Here is a 13,647-nt window from a genome sequence, read left to right on the forward strand (position 1 = left end):
AAAAGACAGCATTTTTCTGAAGCTTATTTTTATAATCCATATGAGAATGTAGAAAAGTACTATTCCTGTGCAATAAGAAGGGTAAATCTTAACATACTTAAAGTACTGAAAAATTACATAAAACTTGAGGCTTTTTTAGTTTAGAGTATTGGTGAGCCATAGTTTTTAGTTTAAACTGTAGGCAGTTTGTGTGCTGTGTTCATGCTTCATTACAACAGAACAAATCAAAAGAAAAATTACATTATTTCAAAGAAATTAAAGTAACAAAGAACTAGTGTGAGAACAAAATCTCAATAAGTCTTTTAAGACTGTGTAACAAAATTGCAATTTGCATTTGGAACAGTAGAAATTGCAATATCTGGAGGGGTTTCTTTCAAAACCTATTTGCTTTTTTCCAGATTTGTCTTCCTAGAAGATTCCACATAAGCCCATCAGAGACTTCTAGATTGACTATACTACAACATCATATTTAATTTTTCAATGTTAAAAAGAACAGTAGGATCTAGGAAGAAGTTACAAGCAGGGAGCGTTTGTGTACAAACTGCAATATTTCTTCAGGCAAAAAGGTCTTCTATTATATAGAGCATGCAAGTTTTATAGTAAAGGTAGTTTGCTATTGTGTATAGCTACAAATGAGAGGTGATAATAAAATGACTGATTTGAAAGTGTTTTCATGTTCATATTCAGCGGTTTGGGGGGTTTTTTTGGTTGTTCTTTTTTTTTTTTTTTTTCTTTTTCTTTTCTCCATGCTAACTCTAATATGTGAATTGTGATGGAGGGAGTTGCACAGACACCCAAGAGGAAGAAGTCTTTCTCATTTCACAGCTATTCTCTTTTGATCTAAATTTGATCCAGAGGAAACCTAATTAGCTCCACCAGAAATAGGACTAATGAATGGCTTTAGCTTCCAACCTGGCAGTGGAATAGCAAGGTAGTGGTGGCCCCCATGTCGGGAACTGGGTTTTTCAGAGCCCCGGATCCTGGCTTTGGCCCTGTCTAGTAAAAAGGTGCTGAATCCATGGCACCCAGCTTCCGAATTTGGAGATGAAGGATCCTTCCTGTGCAAGTAATTCCAAGCTCCCTTGGAGTATATGCCTTATGTGATGGTAGCAGTTTCGCCTTTGATTACCTGACTTCTAAAAACTGATAGATATTGCTACATAATTACACAGCCCCACAGTTGGGCATGCTTCTATTTAAGTTCAAAGATTTTTGCAGCTTGATATAATGCATGTAAATGATGCTCAGCAAATAGTCGGAGAAGTAAAACTCAGCAGCTTTCTCCTTGGTGCATCCATTTTCAATAATTGATTGGGTATCCTGTGACTTTTAATTGGGAAAGTGGTGCTGCTGGTTTTACAACTCTTAAATTCAGTATGATCAGAACAAAAGCTTTTGTATTCCTAAATGGAAGAGTAGTAAAGCCCATGCTGATTATACCAATATGAAATAAGCTGTAGTGGTGTAAAATATAATGATTAGAACTTTATACCAATTTTTACCTTCAGGAGCACAGACAGCTTAGACTTCAATAAATCATTCTTTACGGTATCTCTCTGAGCACCGAGATAATCTCCTTTTTCAAAGGAAATTAGAGCTCAGAATAAATATCATTGAAGAAGTGTCTCCTTGGGCTAGAAATTGCAGTATCATTAATGTTTGCATAGAACCAGGAAAGTGTGTGAACAAACTTTTTCTTATGGTCAGTGCTTTTGCTCCTAAAGGTAGGTGTGTGTGAGGTTGTTTTCAGTGTCTGTATGAAACCATGTCTGCAGATCCTGTGGCTGGCTCTGTGGAGTTGCATTCACATGTCGCTGTAAGCACGGAATTAGAAGTGGAGTCAGGTAGGTTTGAAGGGCCTTCCAGAGAACATCTGCTCCAGCCTCCCACTTGAAGCAGGTCCTGTTAGAGCAGGTTGGTCAGGGCCTTGTCCAGGCAAGGCTTGAATGTCTTCAACTATGGGAGCTCCACAGCTTCTCTGGACAACCCGTTCCAGTGTTTGACCACCCTCTTGGTGTTTTTTTCCTTCTTTTTTCTTTCCTTTTTAACAGGTCTGAATTTCTTGTTTTCCAACTTGTGACCGTTGCTTCTTGTCCTTCCACAAGATTCGGGCTCCATTTTTTCCATAGGCACCCACTAGGTAGATACCCACTTAACCTCTTCTAAAGGCTGAACAAACTCAGCTTCCTGTTTGTATGCCATGTGCTCCAGTCCCCTGCTCATATCGGTGGCCCTGCACCAGACTCCCCCAGGATGTCAGTGTCTTGTACTGGGGAGCCCAAACTGGACACATAGTGCAGATCTGGTCTCACAAGTGCTAAACAGAGGGAAATTATCACTTCCCTGGACCTGCTGCCTATGATGTTGCTAATAAAGCCCAGTATGGGGTTGGCTTTCTTCACCTCAAGGGCACACTTCTGACTTACGTTCAACTTGTTTTCCACCAGTACCACAGGTGTTATTCTGCAGAGCTGTTTCGTAGCCAGTTGGCCTCCAGCCTGTACTGTTGCCTGGGGATATTCCATTGCAGGTGCAGGGCTTTGCATTTGTGTTTGAGGAAGTTCCTGTCAGCCTGTTTTTTCCAGCCTGTCAAGGCATTTATGAGGAGCAGCCCCACCATCTGGTGTATCAACTGCTCCCCCCAAGCTGCTGTTTTCCAGACTCTTAGGGAGTGTACTCTATCCCATTATCCAAGTTGTTAATTAAATGACTCCATTATTCTCTGCAAGTTGTAGATGTAAAATCTCTCTCTCTCTCTCTCTGAAAGTTGGTGCATAGAAGTCTCCGTTGTTCTGTGACCTTCTGGATCTGACTTGGATGCTTTCCTTACTCCCTGCTGCTTCAGCAAGTCCAGTGATCCCTTGCAATGAGTGGTTTAGAGGTGGACCCGGCAGTTAGGTTAATGGTTGGACTCGATGATCTCCGAGGTCATTTCCAACCTTAATGAATCTGTGACTCAGTGTTGCTGCAAATAGTTTCTCCCTCTGTGAATGACATCAAATTTTATTCATTCAAAACATAGCAAAGGGTTTTACAACATTTCAGAAGAGAAAGCAAAACTAACCGTGGGTGGCAGCATTTGAGCGGGTGCGCAAGGAGGGCGAGCAGGCTGCAGCCCGGTGCTGAGGCGCGCGTCTGTGGCACCGAGCGTGCAGCCTCGCCAGCCAAGTGCCAATGCCTGCATCGGCAGCTGCTGTCCTGGCAAAAGCAGCAACAACGCAGTAAGCCTAAGGTTCAGACTATTATTTGAGGGAGGTGTGTGTGACCACGTATGGCCATCAGTAAGCCTGGGAGAGCTAAGGGATGCCAATGGATAAATAGTGTATGCCCCAAGACATTTACTGGAAGCATACCAACTTCCAGTGTATATCTGATGAGAAATTGCATTTTTCAGGCTATCTTTGTCAGCCTTTCAATGAGCCAGTGGAATTTTTTTTTTCTCTCTGGCATTATTGTGAGTGTGTGAACTTTCTACTCATCTACTTGTGCTTCTTGTTATAACATTCAGATCTATTCTTTCTAAGTGTGGGACACTTTGTTATTTTAGTAATTTGGTGCAGTACTTTATTATTAATTATGCTTTCACAGTTGAGCAATCATGTTACTTCATTGCATTTATTCTTCGCCAACATATAAATGGATTATTTATAATGAGACAGCTATGGGTTGCTACTGAATGTGGATTTTGCAACTTCAGCCCAAGAAGGGTAATTCCTCCGCTGCACTCAGCCTTTGAAAAGGGATCACCATGAGAGGTTTCAGGAAACCACAGATCTGTTCATTGCCTGCTGGAGAAAGAAAACATGTGTGAGGCTGTGGAAAATGGCATTGATTATTTTGGGAATTAACATTGTGCAGAAAGGAGACAGAAACTGCCGGTGTAAAGAAGCTGTACAATTTCTGATAGGCTGCTTTCAGGTAGCCTTTTCATGCACCTTTCTCCGTCTGTGCTGAAGGACTCCTCAGAGGCACTTGCAGAGACCTGAGCAGCGTCGCCCTCCATACGTGGCCTCAGGTTGCTGCTCTGTGTGATGTCTTACAGCAGCAAGGTGATGACCCACAGGAACTCACTGGTACTTGGGCTTCTCCATCTCTGTTCTATCTGCTTTTGTGCTTGTTCTGTCAGGAAGAGAAATAATCTTGACAAGTTTGTGGGCTGCTTGGCACGTTAAGCATAAAGATTGCGAGTCCTACTGTAAAGCCAATAGAAATAATTAGCAGTGCGGCTCTCTTTGAACTCACATTTTCCCTTAAGCAGGTCTGTTCTTTTGGCTGCGTGGTAGCAGTGATATTGATGCAAGGTCAGCTGCCACGGAGCTCCCAGCTCTGCTTCATCAGCTCATCGCTATTTTTTGGCAAGGCAGCATGCTCCCTCCACACCTGTGCGGTGCAGGCTGTGACTGAGAAGAGGGAACCATTGCCCTGCAAAGAGCCGTGACCCATTTTCAGATTATGCAAGTCTCCAAGGCCCTTTCAGTGAGATGAATTGCCGTTTAGAAGGTGCTGAGGACAAACAAAACGCTTTATTGGGGGCAGGTTTGGGGAACACTAGCAGTCAGTGAGCTAAGCCTGGATTTTACATTACGCTGTTACAAGATTCAGTGATAAAAGTCAATTAAAACAGAGACGTGTAGCATTTTTGCAGGAATTATTCTAGGACTTTATGTTCAATATTTGTTGAATATGTGTTAAACCACTTCTCTTGTAGTGGAGTGATGCTCTCAAAGGCTGTTTCACACTGGGTGAGGATCTGGCTCTCTTATCATGCTGTTGCAGTGCAGGTACCATGCACTGCAAGAAGCAGATAGCTGAGTTCTGCTCGAGTGCAGAACTAGCCAGGACTCAGTGAGGACCAAACTCGGGTCTGACAGCCTGGAGTTTTTGCCCAGAAGTTGGATAATGTTTCAGCCATCTTAAGATTTACTGAAATCCTGTATTTAAAACTGGCACTTTGCTTTTTTGAAGAATGCGTGGCATTTTTGTTTTCAGTAGCATGAAGATGCTCAGTCATACAGGTGGGTCACAGCGCAGCATTTTTCACGAGTCTGTTCCGTCCACAGAACTGCACACAACTCCCAGCAGCAGGAGTGGGAGTTGCATCCCTCAGCCTAATGGCGTACAGGACCAGAAGGTGCTCAGAAGTAGTACTCAGAAGCTGGAAAGACGTCCTTGAAAGGGTTACTCTGGGTTTCCCTGCAGTCAGGCTCTGGTCCCTATGCCTGAAGCCTGCAGTGTAGGCGTGCCTTTAGGGTACTAAACGTTTAAGCGTGAGAAATTGGTTTTTGTTTGCCTGATGTAAATTCATATCAGGTATTTTTGTCTCTCTTGAAATGAGCGCTTCGCTTCCAAGACTAAGGTTACTCTTCTCTTGCACAGTTGCCTCAAATGGTTGCTGCATGTTTTCTAATCTGAAGTGAATTCCTCTGACTCTTGTAGATATTTATTCTGTAATTAAATAATCATGCAATTTTTTTTGTTAAATTTGTCTTTTTACAGTTGTTCAGTGAAAAAATAAGTGGAGCTGAAGGAACAAAGTTAGATGAAGAATTTCAAGAGATGGAAAGGGTAAGGAAAGCAACATTATGTTTTTCAATATTAAGCTATTGCAGAATCAAAAATGTTTCATGTTTCAAGTGATAGAATGGTATTCTAGATTTACACAGGGGGGAACCACCCCCCCATGTGCTTCCAAACAGAATTACGTAAGGATAAATGCAAATTTATCCTTGAGCCTTTCCAGCTCAGCCAAAGGAGAAGGGGCATCCACAAAGGCTGGCTGAGCAGAGGAAGCAGGTTCCACTGATGTGTCTCGATGGTGAAGTGAAGCTCTTCCAAGAAAGGTGTAGAGCGTCAGGAGGGGCCCTTCTCCTCTCTGTGGGGCATGAGAGAGAGGAGTCTCCAGTATTTAGTGAGCCTTTGTAAATGTCACGAAGCCTTCCCATCTGATATTATTCACGATAAAAATCTAACTACTAGGGTCAAAATTTCTCTTCATACAGAATTATATTTCTTAGTTTAAATCCATGTTCAGAAATGTACATGAATTGTTGTGGAAATAGAGATGTTTGCTATCCACTTATTAGCTGTTGCATTGCAAATTAAACAATGTTACTGCCAGTTTCTGCTTTTTCAGCTTTTTTGTGCTTTTTTTTTTTTATTACCCTTGTCTTTCTGTGTATTTTTTTAATGTTCATAGTAGACCTAGGTCACAGCTTTTATTGTTAGCAGATTGAGGAAAAAGTCTTGCATGAGTTGTGGGGTTTTTTTGGTGTTTTTTTTTTTTTCTTCAATGTGCACTTTTGAATTTATGATCTAAACAGGTTTCTAGGTTTCAGTTTCTTTGGCTACAGAATAATTATTTCCTTTCTCTGTATTATAAGAGGAAAAATAATTTGCAGGCCCTAAGGGAAGAAAAGGGAAAATAAATGATTTTTATAGCATTTTAGAAACTATTAAATGGGAAGACAGTGCAAACTACTGCTTTAAATGGCCCTGACCCCAAGATTGTGAGGGATATGTTCAGTCTTTTTCACCTGTGGAGAAAAGCAGTCTTAGTAACAACTGCTGGGCTGGCTGGAAAATTGTAGTCTAGAATGTGTAAGTAGTCATCAAGACTGATGGGTGGAAAGGCAAGCCCACATTTTAGTATAAACCTTCTCTCCTTCCCAGTACTACCTGCCAATGTTTTTGGTAAAATCCTGTCATAACTATGACGTGGCTATTTATTTTAGGCTACAATATTTGCTTTATTTGAAATAAAATTTCATAATCAGCTTGAATCGTATATTATGTCTAATAAAATGATAAACTTTCAAGTAATTGATTTGCTTTTTGCCAATTGCGTTACTTTTCTCTTTCAGAAAATTGATGTTACTAATAAAGCTGTAGCAGAGCTTCTATCCAAATCCACAGAGTATCTTCAGCCAAATCCAGGTAGGATAGGAACAATAGGTGTTGGATTTTTCTGAACATTATCTTCTTATTTGGAAATTCATCCTAGGTAAATAAAAACTAATTAGGTCATCATTGTGAGGCTTATGGGTGTCCTAGAGAACTTTACCTGTGTGTGCAATGAACAACTGTAAAGTTTATGTGCGATAAGTCTGATCTGGGATGCGTTCAACTTGCAGCACACAGTGCATCTGGTTTACTGGGCATGTGTAGGCTGTGGATGCATGACATGTCTTGGACAGCTTGGTCCTGTGGTACAGCACGTGTGTTCATATTTGTGCTGGGTTTCCTGGAGTGAGATACAGTGAAGGGAACACCAACGTGTTTTTTAGCAGTGATATAAAAAGCCATTGAATTTAACTCAGATGCTGCTGCCATCAGAGGCACTGGTGGTTATGTAGCCACGGGGAAGAGGGCTTACCCAGTATTTGAATGAGGTTGTGCATTTTCTGGACACTGCTAGGTCTCAGTAGATTTTGGATCGTCAGTTAATAGAGGTTTTTCAAATGTTGCTTTAAGAAACAAGAAAGAAGACACGTTTACATTTGCAGTCAGTCACAAAGTTTATCTGTTATGACCTTGATTCACCATCCAAACCGGCTGTTGGAAGAACCTTCATTTTTTGAGAACTATCTGACTGATTCCCTGTTTAATCGGCTACGCCAGTGACTTCAGAGATAGCCGTCTCTTGTGGGTGCCTTATGAGATGCATATCCCTGAAGAAGTTTAATGGGTTATGTCTACATAAGGATAGTAGGATTCTGTTCTTTACCAAGGCCCAGCTGGGATGTTCAAGATGAAGCTTGTCACTGCAGTCCACATTCCTCAGGAATGCCTTGCCTGTGGCTGTTACTGCGTTGAAGAAGCTGTTGAGTGATAATAGTAAGGAGTAGATTGGAAAAACTGTCCAAGAATAAACGCATGTTTTTGTCATGGTATGTGCAGGCTAACAACAAATTAATTTTTATGTAGCAGGCTATTCTGCAGAATAAATTTCTACTGTCTTGATTACTGGAACCAAAAAAAAAGGGGGCGGGGGGAAGTTCTGCAAAGTTCTCACAAGCAAGAGAGAGCGAGCACGAAATTGGCTTTGGCTGTGCTTGTATCTGTTCTGTGTTTGCTTTCAAGCAGGAATATACAAAGGAATGTGAGTATTGGTGAATATTGACAGAAGGTGACAAGCGCTATATATCTGCCTGGAGAAATGATGCTCATTCAGTTGGGAATAAAAAACAGTTTGATATGAACCATATTGTTGAATGGAATCTTATTTCAACTTTTGACGGCGAAGTACTGACAAAAAAACCAAGAATCTACAGACCGGCGTAGTGACTTGCTTCGTGACATTGCTTGTTAAATGGTTTATTGCTTTAAATGTATTAGTTTTTAAAGTGTTTTTATAACTTTTGTTATTTTTTTTTATGTTCTTTTTAGCATACAGAGCCAAGCTGGGAATGCTGAACACTATGTCAAAGATCAGAGGACAAGTTAAAACCACAGGCTATCCCCAGACAGAGGGACTCCTAGGAGACTGCATGATACGGTATGGCAGAGAGCTTGGCGATGATTCTATGTTTGGTGAGTTTGTGTATCTCCTCTGTGAATATTTCAGCATAAAGTTCTTTGCAGAATATGACTCAGTGACATAACCTATGCAAACAGCTGCTGCAGGTAAGAGGGACAGTAAAGTACAGTGATCAGGGGGTGGATGATATAATTAACAAAACATGATGCTTCTGCATATTTGTCCACCTCTATTGCAGGTAGATTTGATAACGCTATTACTGATGCTGTCTGATGATTCATATTATTACCATAACCATTTTAGTTTCTAAGTTGCCAACCCTAAATAATTTAGGGTGCTTCTTATATGCACTGTATTTCTTTTAACCTTTAAATAAAAACGGTTACCCTATATTTGAGAAGTAAACTAAGGGGAAAAATTCTCATGGGAAACAAATAAACAGTAACTTTGGGTGGATATATTTTTTTTTTTTAATGATCTGTTATTTCTGTGCTTTGGAGCAGTGCATCTTAAATATGCATTTTTTCATTTTCATGAAAATGAACTCTAGCTTGGCCATGCTACAATTCTTTGGTAAATCAAAACTTACCTATTTCCTCTCAAAATATCCTGGTATTTCACAGCCAAAATCTTGATAGAGGCCTTGCTTGCTGAGCATGCATGGTGTGTGGGCTTGACTGGAATGAATTGGAAGCATTGTCACAGAGCTACTCGGTGGGTGGGTTTAGATATGGCCGGGATGAAGAGAGAACCAAGGAGAAATACCTGAGAAAAGGAGAATCCTGGTTTGGGGAAAGAGAGGGGACTAGAGCTAGGAGAGAGTGGTATGGGCTGGGACTGTGTGCAGAAGCCAATACGCAACTGGCTGGGTTTGTTATGTACTGTTGCTAATATCTGCAATTTTATGCACCGTGGTTGTCCTGAAATAGTAACAGCTATGTAGGCGTAGGGATCTCGCACTTGAGCCCAAGTAGGTGCTGCATAGAGAAAGATGCTGCTCATAGCCGAAGACTCATTTATTCTCCTTATGAAGAGTGAAGTGGCGCAACTCATCTGTGAGCTGGATGTATTTGTGTTTTTGCAAAAGCAACAAGGATACTAAATAAAACTAGGAAAGGGGAAAGGACATTCAAACACTGTTCTGCCTGCTGATAGATACATGCTTAATAAAGTATACAGCTATGTTAAACAGGTGGTTTTAAAGAAGCAGCAACAATTTTGACCAAAAGGAGGTTTGGAAAAAAAAAAAAGCACGCTGTATGTGAGGAAGCTGTAAAACATGATTTTGTGATTAAAAAGTTACTCGCTTTTTGTGTATTCAATAATATCACTAAAGTTGTACAAATTAATCAGTTTGGTTTGCAGTTCTCAAAGTGGAGGTGGTTTGTAACCTATGCAAATACAGTACATTACATGCAGTAATTTTTTTTAATTTTTTTTTTTTTCCTGGGGTATCAGGGAAAAAACGAAGTATACTTCAGAAGAAAAAATTTCCAGTTCTAGTTTTCTGTAGGGGACAAGCAAGTGCATAGCTTGCATTATTTTTTTACTCTTCAAGGAGTATCTGCCTCTGCAGCAGATATAAAGATACCTATTTGAAATAGCTGTTTTCATAAGACAAATTTTCTGGGTTTATGTATATTGAGATATAAGGAGCCTGTTCTTTACCATAGGCCTTGCACTACTGGATGCTGGTGAGAGCATGAAGCAAATGGCAGAGGTGAAGGACTCGCTTGATATTAATGTCAAACAAAATTTTATTGATCCTCTACAGTTACTGCAGGACAAAGATTTAAAAGAGATTGGGGTAAGTTCTCCAGAGTAAAGCTTCCTTTATCAATAATCAGAGTCAATCAAATTCTAGTTCCCTGAGATATTTTTCTTGAAAGCAATAAGGTAAATAAATTTCACTGCATTTAAGTTTGTCTCTCCAGCAAAACAGTGATGAAATCTGCTTAAAATCAATGCCTGGCTATTTCTCACTTGTCTAAGTTACTCAATTTGCTGTATTGCTCGTACATTCAGTACAAGAAGGATAGTGAAGAAAACTATAATCTTTATTTTTCTGCTATTTTATTTTAACCAATATTTTTATTAATTCTTAGGAACATGTGAGTGGGCTGTGATTTACTGCGACTGATTATGATATCTTGCCATCTCTGTCAGCCTAAAGCTGTTTATGATGGAGGATGAATATAACTGTTGAAAAAGGCTATTCAGGGCGATCACAGAATGATCTGAAAAGTGCCATAAAATGTTGAAGTGCCATATGCCACTATACGAAAAATATAGGAAGCTGAGGAACGCATTTTAACCTTTAGAGTTAAGTTTTTCAGTGCTTTTGTTTTCAATGTGACAATTCCAAGAAAGCCAGGCAGTCTCTGTCTGAGCCTGTTGATTTCAATAGACTTGGGTAATAAGCAAGTTAAAACCCTGATGAAATGCAGAAATTAAAGTTATTTTATTTGTTTACACATAAATGGATGTGGAAAGCGTAGCAAAAAGATAGTAATAATGTCTTGATGTCTGTAGCTCTCTCCTATGATACATAACTGTTTTCAGTTGTAGTTCTTCTGAACTGATGAAAAGAAATTGTTTGACGTTAGCTTTAATGAGCATTTTGTACTGTCACTTTGAGTCCATTCTGTACGTCTGCCAGTCCCATGATTTTTGGCAACAGAAAAGCTTGTGTATTTAGATAGAAGTGTCAAGTTGACACCTAACAAAGCAAGCAAGAATACAAGATTTGTTGGAGCACTGCTTATGGAATGAGAAGGGAAAATAACCCTTTAACTTTTAGCTGTCGTATTGAAAATAATTCAAGAGGTAAAACTGAATTAAACAGAACATGGGGACACACACGTATTTAGACTGGATCCTGCTTCTCATTTAGACAATCTGAAGTGTTGCACGTTTAGTGAAGTCCATGAGTTGGATGCCTTGATTTAGCAAATCAAGGTAACCAGTTCCCCAAGTGTTAACAAATGGCTGTTTATTTAAACTCTATACAGTTTAAAATTTCATTCATGTATACAGTCCTAGACTTACCCGATGCTGCCATAGATCAAAGGGATGGACTGGATAATCTCTGAGCCTTGTGTTTCTTCAATTCTGCATATCTCTATATTTGCATCCGTAACTGAAATTTCCTTAAATCACAATTGTTTGGACCTCCTCATAAATGTTCTGTCTTATTTAGCATCATTTGAAGAAACTAGAAGGACGCCGTTTGGATTACGATTATAAAAAGAAGCGTCTTGGAAAGATACCAGATGAAGAAGTTAAACAAGCAGTAGAAAAATTTGAAGAGTCAAAGGAACTGGCTGAAAGAAGCATGTTCAATTTCTTAGAAAATGATGTAAGTCTGTCCTGCATTTTTGTTTGTTGCAGTACATCCAGGAGGGCAATGTGTGTGGGACTGGATAAAGCCTGTCCTATCCTTCATAGGAGGTAAGGTCTGAAAGCAGAAAGTGTGCCTCTTTCCTCTTTTAATCTCCTGTGAGAGGAACGTAACGCACAGCAGTAAATGGGAGAACTCAAGAATTCAGGAATTTCTTCTGGAGATACAGTGGCTCAGACAAAATTGTCACAGAGGTCTTAAGTAGTTTTATAATCTATGAGCAATGAACTATCTGAGAGTAGAATGCAGTTTGATCGGTGGGAGGGGGAAGGTTGGGAGATAGTCACAGACCGGCTGCTGAAACTATGAGCAAGGGTATGCACCCTGTGCTCACTCGTAGTCAAAACTTTGCTTCTGATTTGAAATCTTCGGATGATTTTACCTCTGAAAATCATTATTATTACTATTTGGCTCTGAAAATTACTCCATAGAGTTCGTGGCTTGGGCTCAGGTACCTGGACTTTGGCTCAAAGTCCATCATGAAATTATGTCTAAATAAGGAGCAGCTGTGGTCATTCAGAATAATCCTCTCTTTTGTCCATATACAGAGGAATAGCAGGATGTGCTTTCTCCCATGTAATCATGGAATTGTACGAAAAGAGAAGTGGACCTATTTGGGCCTATTCCAAAGCTTTCATTTCTCCTGTAGATGCAGCGTCACAGAAAACACACTTAGAAAGGAAGAAGTGTGCTGTCTTCTGTGAGCAAACTGCAACAAGGAGGAGCTGTTAAGTGGGAATATTTAACGGCAAGCAACTTCTCCCTCTATGCACACCCATGTAATGGCCCGTTATAAACTAGCCTGTAGCTCCTAAACTGTTTGTGAATGGGACTCCTTTGTTACAGCAGTGTACAAGTCAGTGAGCCTCTTGCTGGTTTACCAGTGCAAGTTATATGAAGGCACCAAAAAATGTAACATCCTCTATCAACAATTTCAACCCACTGTTCCGCTCTAGGCTCTACCAATTGCCTGGTTGCAGTGTATGTGTTTTATAATTCTGCCTTGCATAAGCAGCTGAGAAATGTTTCAGATGGTGTTTATCATTAGTCAAAGCACCAAACTGAGGATAAAAGTGTATGGATTAAAATGATTTAGCTGAGCCACTAGAGAACTGATGAGTTATACTCTCTGGTGTAATTAATTCTGCCTTTGGGAGGGGATGAACTGGATATCCCTTTGAGTTTTTTTCCGTATCGGCTTTCTATTGTTTCTGTTTAAAGAAAACTCTGTGCTCCCTCCCTTCCATTTTCCATCCTGACCCAGTCTGTCTGTCCTCCTCAAACTTCTCATTACAGCCTTGTCATCTCACCCCAGACTGTCTTGCTGGGTTTGCTGAGATCTTGACTGCAATCGCTTCCTTCCCATCCTTTCCAGTTCCCCAAATGTCTCCCTTTCTTGGTCTCCTTGCCCTGCAGTCTCTGCTTTCTGAGCTCTGGTTCCCAGCCATCTTGCCAGGTGCCTTTCCCAGACTCAGTCCTGATCCACATCTCTCTCTGTTTTTTGCACAGCTAGTTCCAGACCTCCCACATAGACACCGTTGTATGCACTTCTTATCAGATCCATCTTCCTGCCTTTCCCACTCAGCCAGTCCCAGGCTCCTCTTGCTAAGTGGCTTTTAGTCCCTCAAGTTTCTCTGGCTCTTTCCCAGTCTCTCTATCTTCTCCTAATCCACAATTCCATATCCCTCCTGGCTCTTAGGCATCTTGTTTGGACAGTCCTTGTCTATCCATTTTCTCTGACCACTCCATGCAAACCCCAGGCACTTTGTGC

The 13,647-nt window shown here is 40.5% G+C and overlaps 1 protein-coding gene across 1 annotated transcript in view; it reads left to right on the forward strand.

Annotated features, from left to right (window-relative positions):
• Positions 1-13,647, forward strand: part of SH3GL3 (SH3 domain containing GRB2 like 3, endophilin A3) — a 57,262-nt gene that overhangs the window by 33,564 nt on the left and 10,051 nt on the right. The window contains exons 2-6 of the mRNA XM_087743285.1: positions 5,497-5,565; positions 6,861-6,933; positions 8,386-8,529; positions 10,150-10,283; positions 11,676-11,834. Of these exons, the coding sequence (XP_087599411.1) occupies positions 5,497-5,565; positions 6,861-6,933; positions 8,386-8,529; positions 10,150-10,283; positions 11,676-11,834 (579 nt within the window). The remainder of the gene's footprint in view (positions 1-5,496; positions 5,566-6,860; positions 6,934-8,385; positions 8,530-10,149; positions 10,284-11,675; positions 11,835-13,647) is intronic.

The sequence above is a fragment of the Nipponia nippon genome, unplaced genomic scaffold, assembly GCF_047370975.1.
Source record: "Nipponia nippon isolate SJK-2023a ecotype South Korea unplaced genomic scaffold, ASM4737097v1 scaffold_9, whole genome shotgun sequence".
In the NCBI taxonomy this organism is placed as follows: Eukaryota; Metazoa; Chordata; class Aves; order Pelecaniformes; family Threskiornithidae; genus Nipponia; species Nipponia nippon.